This window comes from Tachysurus fulvidraco, chromosome 6 (assembly GCF_022655615.1).
Source record: "Tachysurus fulvidraco isolate hzauxx_2018 chromosome 6, HZAU_PFXX_2.0, whole genome shotgun sequence".
In the NCBI taxonomy this organism is placed as follows: domain Eukaryota; kingdom Metazoa; phylum Chordata; class Actinopteri; order Siluriformes; family Bagridae; genus Tachysurus; species Tachysurus fulvidraco.
In genome coordinates, this window is record NC_062523.1 from 18258664 (window position 1) to 18278823 (window position 20160).

Here is a 20160-nt window from a genome sequence, read left to right on the forward strand (position 1 = left end):
ATAACAATCTATGTTTTGTGCCCTCAGATGTACTTCTGTTACCTTATAGTATAATGAAATGGATGGAACATAAGGTAACAGAAGCATAAGGTATAAGGCTTATAACTTATGCTTCTGTTACCTTATGTTCCATCCATTTTCAAGTGCTTTTCATGCAATTTTTCAAGATTTACAAATCTTAGCAACCTGAAGTGCAGTATATTACAAAGTAATACAGTGGTTTACAGAACTGGATCTTTTGTATTGCAAATAAAAACTACTTCCAGACTTTCTACTTCATTTGCTCATCATTTGCTCAAATAGAAGAAAAGCTGTTCAATCATCCTTTCTAGGAGAAAGTCACAGGAAATAACATCATTGAATCAGTTGTCACAGTAATTAAAAGATGGACATCATCATTTGTTATCGTTCTGGAACTGGAATGAGTAATACATGCTAATGCAATGCTACAAGAGAAACTTTATAGGTTTTCTGTTACAATTTATCATGATTGAAGAAGCAAACTTCATCATACAATCACACTGTCATCACTATTTATAAACATTTCTTTTGCTTATCAGATTTTTCTGAAAAGTAAGTTGAATAGAGAGCTGGTTTAATGCCTGAGATGACATAAAAAACAACAACAATATATTACAGAGTGAGACTGTTACCTTTTCTAGCATACTGACTTCAGTGAGACTGCATTCACTTTGAAGTCACTCATATATGCATTGGAATAGTGTTAAAAATAATCTAACTCTGCTAAAAATATATTAATATTAATAGTCTTGCTGATTATTAAAAAAATCAATAGGTTCAAACCATAAAAGCAAAAGTAGGAATCATGTTTTTGCTTCAGCAGATATTTTGGAACTGAGGAGCTGAACAAGTTAGTTTATTATGCTGTGCTGAAGTCTGGGTTGAGGAACACTTCACACTTGTAATTTACAAGTGGAGTTAGCAACACTTTTTACCTGGGGTTATGAAAAACTCTGCTCTGATTTGTGGTGTTAGCCCCACATTGCAATACCAAACTTGTACAGTGTGAAGCAATGCAGTGTTAGAATCTTACAGCTAGATGCTTAGCAACAAGACAAAACAAGCCATTATCGAAATAGGTCGCAAACGGCATTTAACCAGACATTGTTGATGATACTGCAAATATGGGAATAAGTATGCTAACTCAAGGTTTGTGAAATGTCAGATTATGAATAGATTAATTGTTAGCCCAAAGTAAAATGTGAGCAAGGTGAAATGTAAAACAAAATAACCCAGGATTCTATTTAACCAAGGTTTACAATGACCCAGGTATAACTATGAATCCTAGTTTGAGTGTATAAAATAGGCTGTATGTAAAAGTTCTATACCACATGAGGGCTTTTCACACGTGAGATAGTTAACCTTAGGAAATGATATATTATTACTTACTCAGATTGTCTTGAGTGTTTGTCTGCGTTATATATCACCTATAAAGGATTTCATTCTGTGGACAGACTTGTGCTTCGTGTCAGTTGAGCAGCTAAATTAGAGCCAAAGCTGTTTCCTTGTCTTCATGAGTCAGAAACACTATTTCTGCACAGTTCTGGACATGCCATTTTCTACCTTAACTTAAACAGAGCAATTTACAGTGGCCAACATTCTAGAGTGCAGATCATTTAATTAAACCATGCATGGCATTACGTAAGGGTATTAAGGTGGTGAATTGCCTCTATATCATACTCTGTGTAGCCTATTTGTTAACTCACCATAATGTAAAATATGTAATACATCATCATAATGGAAAGACATGCATTATAATGTATGCAGAGATTAATGAGTGATAGTTTGAAAAGACTTCATCCGGTACTGTATCACTTTCATAACGTTCCTGAAAGTGTTATGAAATCTGTAACTGAAATGAAACCTGTAATGAAATACTAAATGAATAATACTAAATGTCTGCTGTTGTTTGTTTGTTTGTTTGTTTGATAAATAAATGTCTGAAAAGCTCATTACAAATGATTGAGAATCGACGAAAAGAATTATTTAGATGTTTTTTAAAAAGGCACCAAGAGGTCAAAAGGGCAGAGAACAACGTGTACTGTACAATGGAGGTACCTCATCATTTCTATGAAACTGCTGGACTGATGTCAGTGAGGAAGATGTCAGACACTGTGATCTCACACTGCCCCCTGCTGGATATAACGACATGTTTACATTTTGCGTATTCTCTGCCTAGAATTAAGTGATCCTGACACTGATCCTAGCAATTATTCATTTCTGTATGTGCATTTGTTTGTTGTGTGCTATAATGAAACCAGTATTTTGGGAAAACAGAAAAAACTGGAAGTGCCCATGTTTTGGCTCAAAATATAATTTATAGTAAGTGTTAATCATTTTATATTCATATCAATTCTATAATATTTGAGCAGTGTATATTTATAAGCAGTGCAAATAACTATAGAGTTGACTATAGATTATTCTTATCTATACGAGCACTTTGTATTGAGCTTTTATTTTGTAGGATTGTCTGAATCGTATTTGTAACTTGCAACTAATGCATCTTTAATAATAACGACTTGTTTATCTTTTCCAATTTAATTGCCCTTCTGTACCTTCTGAGTGCCACTAGTAGTGATTAAACTGGAGTGAAACATAGCTCCAAGCAATAAAAAAACCTGTCCTGTACATCATAAAATATCCAGATGGCTTATAAAGTGGCCAAAAGTAGACTTAGATGCTGCCAACATAAAGACCAAAACACATCTATAGACTATGGCACCAGCCTGACGTTCCTGGACCAAGAAAAAGTGTAGAAGACACCTTGAAAGTGTCAAACTGCCTGCTGTGGTTGAGGCGTGAAACATCCATGGGTAGATCTATGCAGTGGCTGCCAAATTTTGTTTTGTTAAATTCTCAAACCATTACGGATTGTGGATCATAATGAACCAGATGTACCACAGCTGCATAAACCAAACTCCTGAATATACAATCAACAGAAAATCATACAGATAATCGGAAAAGACCATTCAGAAGTTCACTTCGTAAGTAGTTCTGGGCACAGAACACAATCAAGTGGCCAGGATTGCATACAGGACTGTTGTAGAATAGTATTTAATTAAACAAACAAATAAATCATGTAGGATAAGACAGATACAACCCCATACAGACAAAGTATTAAAATATAAAATAGGAGAAAACAACAGTGTCGATAGGGGTACAGTAACTATCCCAAGTAATGGTAAGATCTGAATGAATTAATAAAAGACTCTGGAAAAAACTCAAGGGTTAGAAATAGAACTAGACAGAGCTTATCATCAGACAGAAAAACCTGGTGCCGTGATTTTGAACAAATTCAAAGGTAGATAAAATACTGCACCAGCGGATACATCATGCTTTAGAAGACAGGAGAGATCTAGTTCTTTCCTGGTTACCATCTTTAATCTGTTGAGTTCATCTATACCCTCTGCTCAAACACACATGGCTGCAAAAGTGTGCACTTTGGATGCTAAAACTGCAGTTAATGTCATCACTCTCAATACAGAACCAGATTCACAAAACACATCACATATATTTCACTATAAAACATTTGGTATGTTTTAAGAGTGGAGTTTTCCTTTATAGGTCAGAAACGAAATGAACATATTCTTAGATATATTGATCACTAGGTGGCGCTACACGTCTGTGTGTGGGAGGTAATTCGAGAGCACGTGCTCATCGGATACTGGAGGATTTACTCGCCGTACAATGTCATGGCGACCATCACCGAGCAACTTTACTGTGCGTTCGTAACACGGGATAATTCCGGAAATTAAAAATAGCGGTCAGTACGTTTATTTCATATCTGCACGCAGTATTAGTTCAGTTTATTCTACTTGAATTATTTCAGGCATAGCTGTTTTGGTGCCGGTAGTGAAGAATCGCTGTGTTGTGTAAGGCGCTAGCGAGCTTTAGCTGGCCTGCTAGGAGGCCGGTGAGATTTAGCATCGCGGCTCCTTTTGTTAGCACTACAGCAGCCATTCAGAGAAAAACGGTAGGCGTTTATTCCAGCTCTTCCGGTTTTTACTTAAACATCTCTGTGTAATACCTCTAGCTTTTGAATGATTCGCCTTAGACTAAATTTAGCAGGGGCATTTCTACACACGTTCGGTCTGATGTTAGCTTTTGAGCTAACTGTGCTCATGGGCCTAAACAGATGTTTGTTTCCACACGAGACGAAAACACTTAATTATGACTACAAAGCGCATATGCAGAATATCCGTTGTTTAACGATACGTTTTTACGAAACAGGTCAGTTTTTTAATGTACTCTAATGTACACTGCTGTACGGTTTGTTTGGTAAACTACGGGAAGCTCAACACAAGCTAGCGGTTGTTCATTCTGTTGAAATGCGCCTTAACTCCACGCCGCTCACAAACACATCTCCAGCTTCACGTTGTTGTAGTAAACCGGTCATCTGCTTCTTAATTATATATAGACACTCTAAATTTGAGTTTCTAACCAGTTAAGCGCTAAAAACTTTACGGGGCTTATTGTAGAAGTATCTGCGATGTATTTTGTAGGGGTTTCCGTTAGCGTGTATCCCGCAAAGCTACCTGTACTGCAGCTGTAAACGGCGCGTTTTTACATGATAGGGTTTTTTATATGTCTAACAGAAGCGGCCATTTGTTAATGCGAGAGCAAATGTTTTTATATTACAGTTCCATGACCTGATACAGCTTTGCTCATCAGTTTAGGACTTTTTCCACCTAAGTTTTGGCGCTTTTTAGCCCCAGCTATAAAATGACTCCTGATACTTGTGTAATAATTGATGAGTTTCCTGATGATTGGATTGACCACTTTATTGCATAATACTGACTGTAGGCCAAAAGTCTTTTTAAAGTATTCTCGAAAATTCTTCATGACTTAAACCTTAAAACTTCACGTCAGTATGTTACTCAAATTCTGTGACTATAAGTTCAGTCTGTTAGCTGCTGTGTTAGTATCAAGAAACACGTTTGTCTTTGCTCTTTTTATTTATTGATGTACAATGTGAGAGTTTTATCATCAAGATGTGAGAAGCATCATATCCTATTTATAGGCTTTAATAACAGAGACTGAGTTCTTAATTCATTTTCGTGCACATGACGTTTAATGTCGCTTAAAATTGGCAACCATTGCTGTGTTTTAATGAATGAATGAATGGGCTTCATATTAACACATTCAACAGTTTATAGCTACTTTTAATGCTGCAGGCAAGTAACTTCCTGTTCCCACTGTGTAGCTGCGACACTTTTATTAGCCTTACATCATGTAGGTTGTCTACTATGTGAATTAGTTGCTCCAGAAACCATAACCATACAGTGCCATGTCTAATGTACCTCTAAACATACAGGATCCATAAATGCATGCATAACCAAAGCCTGCAGATTTTTTCTTGTGAGGATATTAAGATTGTTCTGGTTTAATAGGAGGTCTTTTTATTTATTTATTTTTGTTTTAGTTATGTCTGGCAGAGGAAAAGGGAACTGTTCTTTATAATTTAAATAAAAAGTAAAATAGAATAATAGATTTAAATAGAAGGTTTGGGTTGTTTGTGTCCCGTTTTGCTCTGTGTTAAGTCATCTTTTTCAACAGAGTGAACAGTGAGAGTAACTTTACTCACGTCTACGTTGAAGGAACTCCCTCTTTACAATAAGCTTACAGCTGCACCGTTGCAGAGATGGAGTCTGATGTGAACACTATTGTTGGTACGTTTCACTTAGTTTTTTTCACTATAATGATTGTATCTGGAAATTTGTGGTGGGAGAGAGCACAAATATATTTTTATAATTTTTTTTTGATTGAAAGCCCATTTTATATGGCCTATTTAGCCCTGTTCTTTTTTATTAGCTAATTTGGCAGTCGAAAACTAATGGATTCTGCGATATCACTAACTGAATTGCATTACAATGACACAGTTGTAGTTTCAGGCTTAGTAATATGTGTTGAGGAATGTAAACTTGACTAGTGCATCAGAGCACTCAAGTGCGTACACTGGATTTAGACTTGTAAATATTTATTACAATGAAAAATAAAAGCGTTTTCCCCCAACAGAGAGTTGTGATCCAACTGAATCTATCCGTAGTGAAGGAAATGTCCTCAGGGATGGCAGTGAAACACCACGAAAGAAAAACAAGAAGCACAAAAAGCACAAAAGTAAGAAGAAACGCAAGAAGAAGAGAGATGAAAAAGATAGCAGCTCTGAATCTGGAGTGGAATCAGATCAAGGGTCTCAAACAAAGTCAAGGTAAAGTTTTGCTCACTGTTCTTTAAAATAAACACACATTTGCAATAGACCATAAATTGTATTGTCATTTACCCTAGCATGAAAAAAGACGAGTCCTCCAACTTTGAGTCTGGCGATCGTGATAAAGATAAAGAGTCGGCAAAAAATTCAGTTGCAGGTGAGAGTTGATTTGTTTCCTTGTTTAACTAATGTTAATGGCAAGATTACTCAGTTTGTTTTGGGGCCCGTAATATGCTTTCCAAATTAATGCTGTTTTTCCCATTTGGTGTGAACAGAACCGCATGATGATGAGTACAAGGTCAGAAAAACAAAGCGTCATACAGGGAAAAAGAAGAAAAAGAGACGAAAAGAAGAAGAAAAGCAACAGAGAAATTCTCCTCGTTCACGTTCAGCAAGTACATCTGAATCTGCTGAGTCTGAATCTGAATCTGAGTCAAAGGTGCCACAAGCACTGGACCCCTCTAGCTTGAATAAGAGATCACCAGTGACTGCATTGAAGCTTTCTAATGACGGCTGTAAAGATATGCTTCTACCAGACGATAAAAAGGGAGATGTTACTAGCAAATCTGAGCATAGTGAGGAGCAATGCTTAAAACCAGCATGGAGAGAGGAAGAGTCTCTGCAGGATGCACATTTGCAAACTGTAGATGTAGAACAGCACAGTGAAAATAATAATATCAAAAGTGAGAACCTGGAAAAGAATGGAAGTTTTAACAAAACTCGGGAGCTCCCAGATATAATCCCCAAGCAGGAGAATGTACACAAAGAGCAGTTTATAAAGAACATAGCCACGGAACCACATGAGACTCAGAGAGGAACGGGAGATAAGGAGTCTAGTTTAAGGTCTCGATCAGGTTCTTATGATAAATCAAGCCACAGTCGTTCAAGAACTCCAAAGCAATCCACCCATATTTCAGCACGCAGGAAAGATAAATCACAATCCAGAGAAAGGTCTGTTTCTAGCTCGAGAAGGAACAGTAGCACACAAAAAAGGCATTCAAGGTCACCATCAGAAAGTCGCAGGTCGCGGTCAAGATCTGTCAGAGGACCAAAGCGCAAATCGAGGTCTCTGTCTGGGAAGCGAAGGCGTCGCTCTGACTCCAGGTCCAATACCAGAACCAAGCGATCCAGGACCAAGTCCCCTCGACGTGGTCGGCGAACAAGGTCGCGATCTGTTGCAAAGCTGCGCCGTTCTCGGTCACGGTCCAAACGATCACTTTCTCGTAGAAAGCATCGCTCAAGGTCACGCTCGAGATCTGCTCGGAGAGTCAGGCACTCACAATCACGCTCTCGACGGATGACACCACCATCCCGTACAAGAAAGTCTCGGTCCAGATCAATCAGGAGAAGGAGACGAACCCGTTCAAGGTCCATTGTGATCTTCAGGCGATCTCGATCCCGAATGAGGAGAAACAGACGCTCTAGATCAAGATCTAGAAACCCAAGAAGGCGAAGCAGATCTTCCTCTCCCCTGCGCTCCAGGCGGTCCAAATCAAAATCCCCTATTAGACAAAGGAGGTCAAAATCTCCACGTAAGAATAGGTCAGAATCAAGATCTCCTAAGCGAAGTAAGCGGTCAAAATCACGCTCTCACCATTCAAAGACTGCCTCACCTAAATTTAGTAGAGGAGCAAAAAAAGGTAAGAGTAAGCGATCAAGATCAAATTCACAGAAAGACACATCTAGGTCTAGATCTATTTCAAGAGGAAGACTTTCCTCAGATAGAAGTCAGTCTCCAGCTAAGAGTAAATCTAGATCTTTGTCACCAGACAAAGACCAAGATTCATCAGCGTCAAAAATAGAAGACACTGACAGAAAAGTAGCCCAGGCAGCTCCAACAGAAAAGTGGAAGCCACTGGTGGATAAATATCCATCTCCAAAAAACACCTCAACTGAGAATTCAGAACAAACAGAACTTGAATTGAAAAATATAAGCTCCAGTAAAGAGTCTCAGATCACCATGGAGGGCACTGAGAGGCTAAATGCTTCTAGATCAAGGTCGTCTTCATCAGAACCATTACCTCAGGATGGCAGTTCTGGGTCAGATGATAATGAGCAATCTGATAACTCAAGATCACGAACACCAAGTCCAGCCAAAAAAAAGCCTAGCAGGGTGTCCAAGTCACCTATTCGTCGGAAGCGTTCTAGGTCTACTTCATCAACCCATAAGGCACGATCTAAATCAAAGTCTGTTAGTGGTACGGAAAAGTCTAAAACTCCTACAAGGAAGCGAAGATCCCGATCTTCCTCACACAGCATAAGAAAGAGGTCAGCTTCTAGATCCCCTGTCCGGCGAAGGAAGTCACGTTCAAGATCATTAACTCAAAGGGGAAAATCGAGGTCTAAATCTCGTACCAGGATCAAGCGCTCAAAGTCTAAATCTCCTAAAAGAAAACGCTCTAAGTCTAGATCACCAGTAAGAAAAAGACGATCCAAATCACGCTCTCCTGCTCGAAGGAAAAGATCAAAGAGCCTAGAAAAAAGCAAACGATCAAAATCTCGATCCCCTACCAGAAAGAGAAAGTCACGATCTCGTTCAAGGGCCCATCATTCACGATCTAGAAGATCTCGCTCAGCATCCCGTCGGAGGAGACCCGTATTTCGAGGTCATTCTTTTGACAGGCGAGATCGATGGAAGCGAGAGCCAAGCCATTCTCCCATTCTTATTCTCCGTAAAAGAAGATCCACCTCAAGAACGCGTCGTAGTGCTAGCAAGACTCCACCACGCCTCACTGAGCTGGGTAAGTGTAAATCCTGAGATGCGTGTCTTTACAGCTGAAAATGGATATCGTGGCATCTTGTTTATTCAAATTATTGCCTTTTCTCTTCACAGACAAGGATCAGCTATTAGAGATTGCTAAAGCTAATGCTGCAGCAATGTGTGCTAAAGCAGGGATGCCCATCCCAGAGAGCCTTAGGCCCAAGGCTATACTTCAGTTACCATTGCCAACTCCTGCTCCACCCCCTCTGTCTTTGCCGCTGCCCCTGCCAGTTCCCAACTTGCCCATGAACATCCCAATGGGAATACCTGGTATGCCTGCAATACCAAACATGCCAATGAATGCTGCCATGGCTAGTATGACAGCAGCCACCATGACTGCAGCATTGTCTAACATGGGAGCCTTGGCAGCCATGCCCCCTATGCCGCCACTGCCCACCATAACGAACAAACCTCCCCCAGCTCCTACTCCAAATCTGGCAAACATTGAAGAAGTGAAGAGAAAAGTGGCACAGCAGGCTAACAGCATCAGTATTAAAGAGCTGACAGAGGTGGGGAAAACTGCCATACTGTACTAGTCGTTAGTAATAGTTTCCAAGTAATTATCAAGTTACATGTATTCAAGTAAGGAATAAAAGTGGAGAGCTATTTTTCTTTTCTTATAACAGCACCCCTTGAAGTGGTTTATTATTATTTCAGTAATTTGTCAAGGGTTACACTTTACAATTTATATATTTATATACAATTTATATACAATCTATTGATATATGTTGGATCATTTTTTGTCATATTTCATATTCAAGCAGTTATCTAATTAGTCGACCATATGGCAGCAGCACAATGTATATTTGCCCTGCAGATACAAGTCAAGAGCTACAGTCATGGATGCTGATACTGGAAGAGCTGGGTTGAGTAAGAAACTGATGAGCTTGTGGGATTTTCATACACTCTTATCTTTAGGGTGTTTTTCTCCACACAGATTGCCATCTGTGAAAGTTCAATGACATCACTGAGTTAAAAAAAAAAAAAACACCAACTATGCTTCTATCAAAGTCATAGAAACATTTTCTTTTCTCTTTTTTTTTGTATTTGATGTGAACATCAACATAAGATCATGATATGTATCTGCTGCAGCCACATGATTGACTGATGCATAACCACTTGAATGCAAAGGGGGTCCTAAAGGTGGGAGTGGGCACAAATGAATGATGTACTGTATCAGTATATAAGTTGTATTTTTCTCTCTCCCCCTTTTCAGAAATGTAAGCAGATTGCAGAAAGTAAAGAGGAGATGGGTCTCTGAGGACTGTGGAAAACAGGTAAGGCTCTTCTTAATCCAACCATGTCTGTTTTGCCAGAAAAATGGCAAATTAAGTGATGGGTATGTAGTTATTTCTTCCTATGCCAAGATTGCACATTTTTCAGTTGTAGAAACTGATTCAGGGAAAATATGGAAGTTCAAAATTTATGCTCTGATGTTCTTTCAGAAACACTAACTGACCATAGTTGTTTTAATCAGCTAGCTCTGCATAATTTTCAAGTTATTTTAAAGGTGTTTAGCAAAACTCTGAATATTAAGTCAGGCATTTGTGTTAAAAATTACTATCTTAATAGGCAATATCTGCAAATTAACAAGTTTTAATCAAGTTTTCCCATATTGCCATTTAGGTACAATTTCCATGCAATATTATAGCTGTTCTTATTTTTATATTTGTATAAATTAAGTTTTGTATATTCCTAAAAGCTGTAAATGGTCACCAGCAGTCAGCATTTTGTTGTCTTGAATAGTAATCTTATTTTGACCAAGTGATCAGTCCTAGGTAATGTCTGTTAATTGCCTGATCTCACTCTCATATTCTGTTTATTTTGCAGTAAATGACCTATTCGTGGTTAGCAGTAACATACCATAATTGTGACCCACTGATCAAAGCTGAAAGAGTAGAAAAAAAATGAAGATGCCACTGGATTTTAAATTGTAAACTAGGACACAGTACTGATTCCCATGGATGGTTCATCAGTCAAATTTTCCTGCGACGCCAGCGTATGTGGCAGAGTTGTTCTTGTCACAGGACTTTATCTGCTAGATGAGATCATTTTGTGTTGGGGGAAAATCAAAGGCCTTCACATTTATCAAAGCAAACACACTGCTTGGTCAGATTCACAGTGAAGTAATGTTTGAATTTTAATGTGATTTTTCTTGACCGTTAAATCAACTTTTTTTCAAACTGCACTCTTGTGGATTTTTTTTGTTTGTTTGTTTTTTTTTGTTTTGTTTTGTTTACAGTGTGAATTATAGACCACCAAGCTCCATGACTTGCATCAACTGTAAATCCAATATAAACTGTAAATCTCATTTATAAAGTACTTTTGTGATCAGGATTATTTTTTTGTTTTTCCTTTGTGAAATGTTTTTTTTTTTTATTTTTATTTTTATTTTAAGAAACTAAAATTTGAGGATAATTTTCATTAAATGCTATGCTTCATAGATGATATTTTACTTGTGCAGGTTTGCAGTTGTTTGTGATCTGATCTAGAACTGGGAATTAGAAAAAAGTCTCACTGTACTGGATTTTAGCCTGATGGGTGTACAATGGCATTTTATCTTTATAATTTCAGATGATTGGAAATGTATATGGCCAGTAGAGGTTTGGGGTGGGGGTGCTTTTGTTTATGCTATTCGACATTCTCAGAATGGTCAAATTAAAGTGCATAATATGTACTTAGAATAACTGCTCTGGTTGAGACACCTGTACTTTTTGCTATATGTTCAGTGACTTGTTTGGTGTTTATTTCTTCATTTTGGTGCATTTAAAATTGTCCAGGTTTTTTTTTTTTTTTTTTTGATGCAATTTCTGAATTTTTTTGGAGACATTATCCCCATTTTATTACTCATTAGGAAATACTGTTTATCAGACAAGGTTTTTTACACATCCCTTTAAAGCTTTGAATTTCTCATTTTGAACTAGAAGCCCTGAAGCATGTAAATCACTGCTTCTCATAATAGAATCTCTTGGGATAATTACATGTGGCCTTCAGCATTGGAATAAGTACTACTCTTGCCAGTTTCATAATTTCTCCCAATGCTGGCACAAATCTCATGTTTGTGATGAGAGCCATGAATACTACAGTTAGTGGGTTTTGTTTAAAGAATGGTTAAGACAATGAATGGCAAATAGTTGCAAGATTGTCTGTACAGTCGCAGACTACCAAAATAAATTACCTACAGTTTTTAACATCCCCTGCTTATGCCACTCTTTAATAGGAATGTAATCCACTTGACGATTGGTATTTAAAATACTGTAAAATAATTGGTACTCAACCAGTACGAGGCAGTGTGTATTATTGTACCTTTTGTGCAAGTACCATGTTCCTATCATAGTGTTGTATTCAAAATTTTGATTACACCGTATTGTTTGGATTTTCCTCTGCTGTAAGACAAGCCTGCTATGTACATATTGCACCATATGATTATTAAAACAAATGCCCATGACTAACTGATTTTAGTTTTCTTTTTGCTGATCATTAGCATTATAGATGCTATATATATTTTCAAATGCTTAAGTTCAAATGCTTGTTTGAGGTTTCCTCAGTGACGTGTACTCCTGCTGTCTGTAATGCCAGCACCAGAAGCACACGTCTACTGTTACAGCACCTGTGATGCTCATACTGAACAATAATCTCAGTTAATATAGAGGAAATCGCCTTTATGAATGCATTGGTCAAAAGAAACCCATAGTGTAATGGGGGGATTTTTATTTAATAATATAAAAGTTAATGTATGGAGACTTTTGGGACATTCTGTACACCACTTTATTAGGAACACCTGTATATTGCTTATTCGTGTAGGTATTTAATCATGTGTCAGGAGCAAAATTGTAAAAAAAAAAAAAAAAAAAACTATTATAAAAAAAGATATAGGTCAAGAGCTTCACTTAAATTCTGGGATTTATTTATTTTTAATAATATAACAATCTCTACAGTTTACACAGAATGGCTATTTGTTGTGCCACATTCATTCCAAGCTGTACTAGCAATAACTTTTTTTTTCCATTTTCTCCATTTGACTCTGCTTAAAAAAGTCAAATATTCCACGTGTAGCCGTTTCCCTGAAACGAGTTGGCATCATTGTATGTAAACCTCACACTCGAAATCAGATGTGTGACGTCGCGCCCTGAACAAGCTGACTTTCAAAAGACTGCTCAGTATAAAAGTTTACACTGAGTATTGCGTTAAGTAATTACATTTACAGCCTCTATAAATAGCCTAAAATATTAGAAGTACCATATCTTTTTTTTCTTTTCATTTTTATGTAAATTTTGTTAATGTAATTTTTTTACGAATTAAATATTGTTTGTTAGGCTTTTATTTTGAAATACGTTCCATCCGCTTGCGGTTCACACAAAAAAGAGCTGTTTTATGGTTTAACTTTATTTTATTGATCGGAAAACGACCTTTTGTTTAGATGCCAAACATCTAAATAGCAAAAATATTACGCAGGTTTGCAGGATATCTGTTTATTCAAGCGTTTTTTTTGTTTTGTGCCTACATGTATTAGCTTGTTAGCAGGGTTACAACAAGCTCGGGTGGCTGTAAAGCTAAATAGCGGACATTAGCTAGCTGTAACGTTACTTTGGAGTCTGGTTGTCATGCAGCAGGCGGACATGGCGGAGGAAGAGAACCTGGTCAACGTGCACTTCACTGCTTTACCTGATTCTCTAATTGCATGGAAAGTGGATGAAGATGTGCTCCGACACGGACAGCTAAGAGTGAGTAGTTGACTTTCACCTTTAGTCTGCTAGCTGTGTTTATGCTAGTGCCTTTTGTTAGCTGAAACATAAATGTCAAAACATGGGACTTATGTTTCTGAAAGAATTACGAACAGATATCTGTAATGTCTCTCTTCGTGGACATCTCTCCCGTTGTAGCTTAAAATATTCAAGACCAATAAATACCTGTTTTAATTAAGTCAATGTCAAGTGGGCTTTTATTGTCGTTCCTCTTTATAGCTTGCAAACACTGGAACAAAATATAGTTTCTGCAGGTTCAATGTGCAACACAACAGTAAGTAGAAAATGCAAATACCCAGCAGGGTGAGATGAGGGCAGGAGAGTAAATATATAGAACATGGGCTGTAAGCTGCATTAGACTATTGTCTGTTGTAGCAGCGATATTGGGAGCAAGCGTGAGAAAAATATAAGTCCACAAATATCCCCTTTCATGCTGAAAAAGCGAATCACCACATAATTTTCATATTTGCAGAAGCTTCTTGGTCATTTATACATACACACATTTATACATACATACAAAAATACATACACACACACACACAGAGATACATACTGTACATACATACACACACATACGTACATACACATCCATACATATACACACATATGTACACACACACACACATCCATACATACATAGATACACATACACACACACATACGTATACGTACATACACACACTCTCTCTCTTACACACACACACACACACACACACACACACACACACACACACACACACACACACAAATACGTATCCAGGTAGGACAGAAAAAAAAAACAGTGAGGGGGAAACAGAAAGTATGTTTGTGTGGAACAGGAAAATTTGAATAGGGAAATAGTGTTCAGATTTTTGAAAAGCATTTAAACCATTGGTGTGGTTCGGTTTGCCACCGTGCTAAAAGTTGCCATTATGTTTTCATCATTGCAACATGCAGTGGCATGTTTTTAGTATCAAAAATGACTTCATCAACGTTGACTTAGGCAGGAAACAGAAAGAAAAACAGTCGTCATCGCTAAATATTTGTTCGATGATTAATGATTTCTACATAACCGAAAAAGAAAATTTTAGAATTTTTTTTTGTGCCTGTGTAGTATTTAATATTGTTATATATCATATAATATTGTATTCATACAAATCAATTTTTACGGTTATTATTTATTAATAAGTATAATTTATATAATTGTAAATCTGACATTAGCTTTTCATGATTATTCTATTTTTTTTTTCTTATCTGAATGATCCATGAGTTCTAAGGTGTTTGTACTTTTATAATCTTTGTACTTTGTACTCATTTAACAGTCATTATTCACTGATTGACTGATTTATTTCATTATTAACTGATTTTCCTATCAGGGCAACTCAAGATAAAATACTTTAAAATGCACCATGTTGTAAAATTCAGCTGATAATCATGTGATGGAAGATTCCACTGAGTTTAGTATCTCTGGAAAGTTTGGAAATGTGCAACTGGACTGCGGTATGTTTCCTTAAAGCTCATAAACAGTTCAGTCTGTGGAAAGTGCAAGTTGTTCCTATTCTGATTTAGGAAAGTCTTCTAAAGGACATTGGGAACGAGACCAAAAGGATCATAAAGAGGCTTTACAAAAGCTGTGTGTGCAAGTTCAGCTATGTAACATGGGCTTCATTTTGTGACTTGTTTACTACATGATGGACTTCATGTGGCCTATTCTGCTTACATCACCACTAGTCATTACCCAAAGCCTTTTATTATTGTTTAGCAGCAATTCAAACGGTCATTATCTAGTGGTAAAATGCCAGTTTTTCCCCCTGATGTTAAAAGGATACTAATATTTAATGGTATAGAATCAAGAGGTAGATAAATTACAGTATTTTTAGTATGTGTACTGCATGATCCTCTGCATGTTGCTTGTGTTTAGAGAAATGTCTCCATCTGTTAATGTGATCTGAAGGTTTTATAGCTCTTGTAACTGAATGGTTTAGGTTGACCAGAATATGTGGTTATTTATTAAATGTCAATCTTGTTAGAAGCTTTACAGCACCTACATTCTTTCCCTTTGGTTTAGGTTGGTTTCAAATTTCCACATTTCCACTGCATAAGTGGCCTGGCCTTGTTTAAATAATGGTCTTGCTTGCTCAGCGCACGCACACACACAGACACAGACACACACACACACACACACAAACACAAATGAGTGTTTAGATATAGTGGTGCTCATTCTAGTGACACAATGCTTTGACTTTCACCTGAGAGGCTTCAGGCTGGAGAAGGCCTGTATTTGTTTGGCTTGCCAGACACGGAAAGAAAGACGTCATGTGTAAAAATAAGTCTGACGTCTTTGTGCTGAATGCCACTTAAAATGAAGGACTGACTTGCGCAGCAATAAAGGGACAAATACACTGTCTGGACTCCGAGAGAAAGGGTGGGGGAACAAACAGATATAGAGCAAAAACAGAGTACATCAGAGAGAGAGAGATGAAGGGAATTAACACCCATGGAAAATATGCTGCAGGGAGCTCTTGATAACACAGCTGCTTCATCGCACAGCTCAGCTGATTTAGATTTTCCATCCCGCTCATGAAGGGAGGGTGTTCAGGGAGCGAGAGAAGGTTGCAGTTTGATAGATGAATGTTTTCCAACAATACATGCCTAGCAGGAATGTGTCAGAACGGAGTGGACTGAGGTCGGTAAAACTGAGTTTAGGCTATAGTCAGCAGTGACACACATTTTCCAGCCCTCGTGCTCGAGTTTGTGTGGAGATGAGTCAGCACAGACCGCAGTCTGGTTGAAGAGCTGTTAAGGAAGGAGGACTATAGTTTCACTCCCTCCCTTCCTGAGGGGGCCGGGCCTGTAACCGCACTGTTGAGGTCCTTGCATAAAGAGCAGAGAACAAGCAAGCAAGTCTGCAGTGTGACTGAGTCTCAGAGACGTTAAATCAGTGGTGTAAATACACGTGGTCCCTTCCAGAAGAATCTTTTTGGACAACACAACTTTCCTGTGCTCTGTTAACAAGTCAGCGTGCCTCAATCGTTGTCTTCTTCCTCACTGGCTCTCTTTCTGCTGGTTTTGACGTGTTGCTCATTTTGGCTGTGACCTATTTCCGGCATCAAATTCAGCCTTGACTTCAACAGCCAAAAGAGAAGGATAGAGAAAGAAGAAAAAGGACATTGCACCCAACAGGGAAATTAAAGAAGACTAGGATTTATTTCTGCTCAAGTTCTCATCCTGCTCTCACGCTGGGGAAGGCAAAACGGACCCCTTTCAGATTTCTCACTTCTCAAGTCCGCTGCAGGATCCGGCAAGCCTCCATCATGCACCTGAAAACCATGAAGTGCAACCGTTTCTGCCTTATCGCATCCCTAGAGGATCTGGATATGTTTAATAGACCTGAGGCCAGGGTATTGTATGTTACTTCTTTTAGAGAATGATCGTTTCTGTGCACCACAAAACTACTGATTGTGACCGTGTCAGACTAGTAAGAGTAGATTTACATTGTGGCTCGATTATTATGGATATAAAACTGTACTGCAAATTTGTGACATTTGGTTAACACTCACTTGGTTAAAAAAAAAAAAGCAAGGTTTATTAGATTGATTCCAGAAATGTATCCTAGGTTGTTAATGAAGCAGAAATATCTGAGAACAGTTATGTGAAGCAGCATGACAGGACACACAATACAGTTAAGATACAATACATGACAGAGGCTATAAAGCAACATTGATTTGAAAAAACATGAGTGTAACATCAGTTCAGTAGTCAGATTTCAGTGGCTAAAGGATGGCAGACAGATATAATAGGCAACAGAGAGTGAGGATGGTGAGATGAGGAATGTTTAAGTGGCATTAACACACTGTCACTGTGCTAATATGCCGTTCAGTTATGCTAGGCTTTTCCAGAATACCTTCGCCCAGTCAGTCACTACTGTGAGTTAATCAGTTAGTCACAATGTCAGACAAAGGAACAAGAAAAGATTGGGAAAATGGAAAGCAATGCAAACGAGCAGGGGTGGAATGACAAACGAGGAGCAAATCAGAGCTATGAGTCTGACGTGAGCAATGACATAAGACAAACAGGCTTGTGTGGTAAATGACTGAGGATCAGGCAGCTGGCTCATAATGCAATCTTGACAGTTTTGCATGGGGTCTGATCCAGTTTTGCCCACCATCATTTGTCTGTGCTCTCTCATCCCTCAGTGAATCGCCCTGTTACCCTGGAAACCAGGATCTTGTGGAGCTAAAGCCAGTCATTTACAAGCCTTGTGTACACATTAGCATTTCATGCGTCACTGAGGATTAACATGGACACACTCACAAAATGTCATGAAATAGCCTGTATTAAATAAATAAATAAATAAATAAAACATGAAAAAATGTGTCTCCAGATTTCTGTGTAATAATTTCAGTGTTTTCTTTCTCCCTCAGGCTAGTTTCGAGGAGCTCTTCCGTGCCTTTGATAGTGAAGTTACCTTTCAGTATTTCAAGAGCTTCAGGCGAGTGAGAATTAACTTCAGCAACGCTCTGGCAGCTGCAGAGGCAAGAGCAAGACTCCACAAGAGCGACTTCAATGGCTCAGAGCTCAGACTTTATTTTGCCCAGGTATGTTATTGTTATTTATTTTCTTGTATCTATGACTTGCAACAAAAGTTTTATTTCTGGGACAGACATGTTCACAATTTTTTTTACAATACTTATAATCATTGCTCTGTCTTTTTGATTCTGTTAGTCAGTAAATATAGGAAGTGCACGTTTGGAGCCTCCTAAACCAGAGAAGCAGTTCCTCCTCTCTCCACCTCCATCTCCTCCCGTGGGATGGGAACAGCGTCAGGATGCCACACCTTTCATCAACTACGACCTTCTCTGTGCCATCGCCAGACTTGGCCCAGGTACCTTCGTGCTTACAATAAAAAAGAAAACCGCTTGGTTGTATTTCTTAAAATAGAAAGGAAAAAAAAAGATGCAGAGTGTTTGTTGCTAATCTTCACTCATTGTATCAATCCGTAGGGGAAAAATACGAGCTACACTCTGGAACCCCGACTACCCCCAGCGTGGTGGTGCACGTGTGCGAGAGTGAACAGGACAGCTCCGGTGCCGAAGACGATTCTGACAGCTTCAGACAGCCGCGACCCAAAATCATCCAGACCCGGCGTCCAGATTACAGCTCCTCCATCACCCAGTGAGCATGAGGAGAACGTCCTTGTCCTGTTAAGTTTGTTTTTCTGTCTCTGGACTGTCAGGCGTGCAGGTAGTCTGTCCGCATAGGGGAAGCGTTCAGTCAGAGCTCAGCCCTGCAGGAAAAGACATAATACATCTGCACTGTCTTTCAGGGGGAAGTGAGTTTATTGCATGCATTTGTTGATAAAGTGGCTCATTTCTCCACATCTAAAGGTCATTGGGATTTCATGGATGGTTTCCACTGATGTCTATGGCTACAGAGAACAAAAGCCTTCTGTTCTGGCTGTATTTATTTCCTTTAATTTGAGATGCATGTTTTAGGACAGTGAGAGGAGAATTTTTATGATGGAACTCATCACAGTTTGCCTTTGTAGGCGAGTCTTTGTAGGAATGTCTGTTAATGTTAGACTTAAACATTTGTGGTTATGGGTTTTGGATTTTTTTTATTTGTTTGTCATAAGGGAAAACAAGGAAGATGAAATACAGATTACATTTTATAAGCTTCCTGTCTGAAAAATCATGATATATGTTGAATTAACCACTTGTTTACCACTAATTTGACAAATATTATTTTTGGTCAGTAGGAATGAAATGTTTATTGCCACATCCTGACATATTGTATCATCTTGATAATATTTGTATGGAAATAATTTGTCATGACTGTAATTTGCATTCGTTTCCTTTGACCTTAACACTGTAATACAGTCGGTTTTAACGAGGGACGACCTTTAGGCCCTTTACTAAGATTTGCACGTAACGTGTTACATGGTGGAAGTCATCGTACTAACGTCTGCTCTGTTCATTTTGTTCGACTGTGTACGTCTGTTTACCTCATTGTAACGTCTTAATTGTCAGATTGCTCAGAAATATAAAAGAACCTGCTTGGTTTCCACAATCTTGTCGACAGTAACAGCTCTGGATGTACGTATTGTGATTTGTACCTAAACAACCAAAATAATAAATCAGGATTTTGACTTGTACAGTTGTCCTTGAAGTATATTTACCATTTCTTTCTTGGTTACACTGTTTTGTTTTTTATGTTGGACCCACAATCCACTGAAGTGTTTTGAAATGAATTCACTTTCAATCCATTGAAGGAATGAGTGGGCTTTCATACGGTGGTATAATGAAGTAATGACGCATGTAGAGGACCTTTCAAGGTGAAGCACGGATTACTCTAGAAATAGAATCCATGAGGCTCAAAAAGACCTCGCATGTCATCACCGATGCCTATTTCAATGTGCAGCATTGTTCCCTCCTGTGCTGTAGTGC

At 38.3% G+C, this 20160-nt stretch overlaps 2 protein-coding genes across 4 annotated transcripts; both read left to right on the forward strand.

The window, feature by feature from the left end:
- Nucleotides 1–3640: 3640 nt before the first annotated feature.
- Nucleotides 3641–12438, forward strand: sona (SON DNA and RNA binding protein a). 2 transcript variants are annotated; one of them, XM_027164491.2, is made up of 8 exons: nucleotides 3641–3784; nucleotides 5578–5690; nucleotides 6037–6229; nucleotides 6307–6386; nucleotides 6505–8970; nucleotides 9063–9499; nucleotides 10207–10267; nucleotides 10821–12438. In XM_027164491.2, the coding sequence occupies exons 2-7, from the start codon at nucleotides 5663–5665 to the stop codon at nucleotides 10249–10251; spliced, it is 3249 nt and encodes a 1082-aa protein (XP_027020292.2). In that variant the 5' UTR covers nucleotides 3641–3784; nucleotides 5578–5662; the 3' UTR covers nucleotides 10252–10267; nucleotides 10821–12438. The 2 variants fall into 2 exon arrangements, with proteins under 2 accessions (XP_027020292.2, XP_027020293.2); XM_027164492.2 differs by lacking the exon at nucleotides 3641–3784 and adding an exon at nucleotides 3843–3994.
- Nucleotides 12439–13326: 888 nt separating this feature from the next.
- Nucleotides 13327–19866, forward strand: rcan1a (regulator of calcineurin 1a). 2 transcript variants are annotated; one of them, XM_027164621.2, is made up of 4 exons: nucleotides 13327–13714; nucleotides 18139–18312; nucleotides 18440–18599; nucleotides 18718–19866. In XM_027164621.2, exons 1-4 carry the CDS (start codon nucleotides 13595–13597, stop codon nucleotides 18891–18893), a joined length of 630 nt encoding a protein of 209 aa, XP_027020422.1. In that variant the 5' UTR covers nucleotides 13327–13594; the 3' UTR covers nucleotides 18894–19866. The 2 variants fall into 2 exon arrangements, with proteins under 2 accessions (XP_027020422.1, XP_027020423.1); XM_027164622.2 differs by lacking the exon at nucleotides 13327–13714 and adding an exon at nucleotides 16242–17115.
- Nucleotides 19867–20160: the final 294 nt, after the last annotated feature.

What these genes read in the sequence shown, in the direction of transcription:
- sona (XM_027164491.2), top strand. Translation starts at nt 5,663, where the DNA reads ATGGAGTCTGATGTGAACACTATTGTTG. An exon ending in TGATGTGAACACTATTGTTG is followed by an intron (nt 5,691 to 6,036) that starts GTACGTTTCACT and finishes TTCCCCCAACAG; the next exon opens with AGAGTTGTGATCCAACTGAA. An exon ending in ACCACGCCTCACTGAGCTGG is followed by an intron (nt 8,971 to 9,062) that starts GTAAGTGTAAAT and finishes TTCTCTTCACAG; the next exon opens with ACAAGGATCAGCTATTAGAG.
- rcan1a (XM_027164621.2), top strand. Translation starts at nt 13,595, where the DNA reads ATGCAGCAGGCGGACATGGCGGAGGAAGAGAACCTGGTCAACGTGCAC. An exon ending in TCCGACACGGACAGCTAAGA is followed by an intron (nt 13,715 to 18,138) that starts GTGAGTAGTTGA and finishes TTTCTCCCTCAG; the next exon opens with GCTAGTTTCGAGGAGCTCTT. An exon ending in TCAGACTTTATTTTGCCCAG is followed by an intron (nt 18,313 to 18,439) that starts GTATGTTATTGT and finishes TGATTCTGTTAG; the next exon opens with TCAGTAAATATAGGAAGTGC.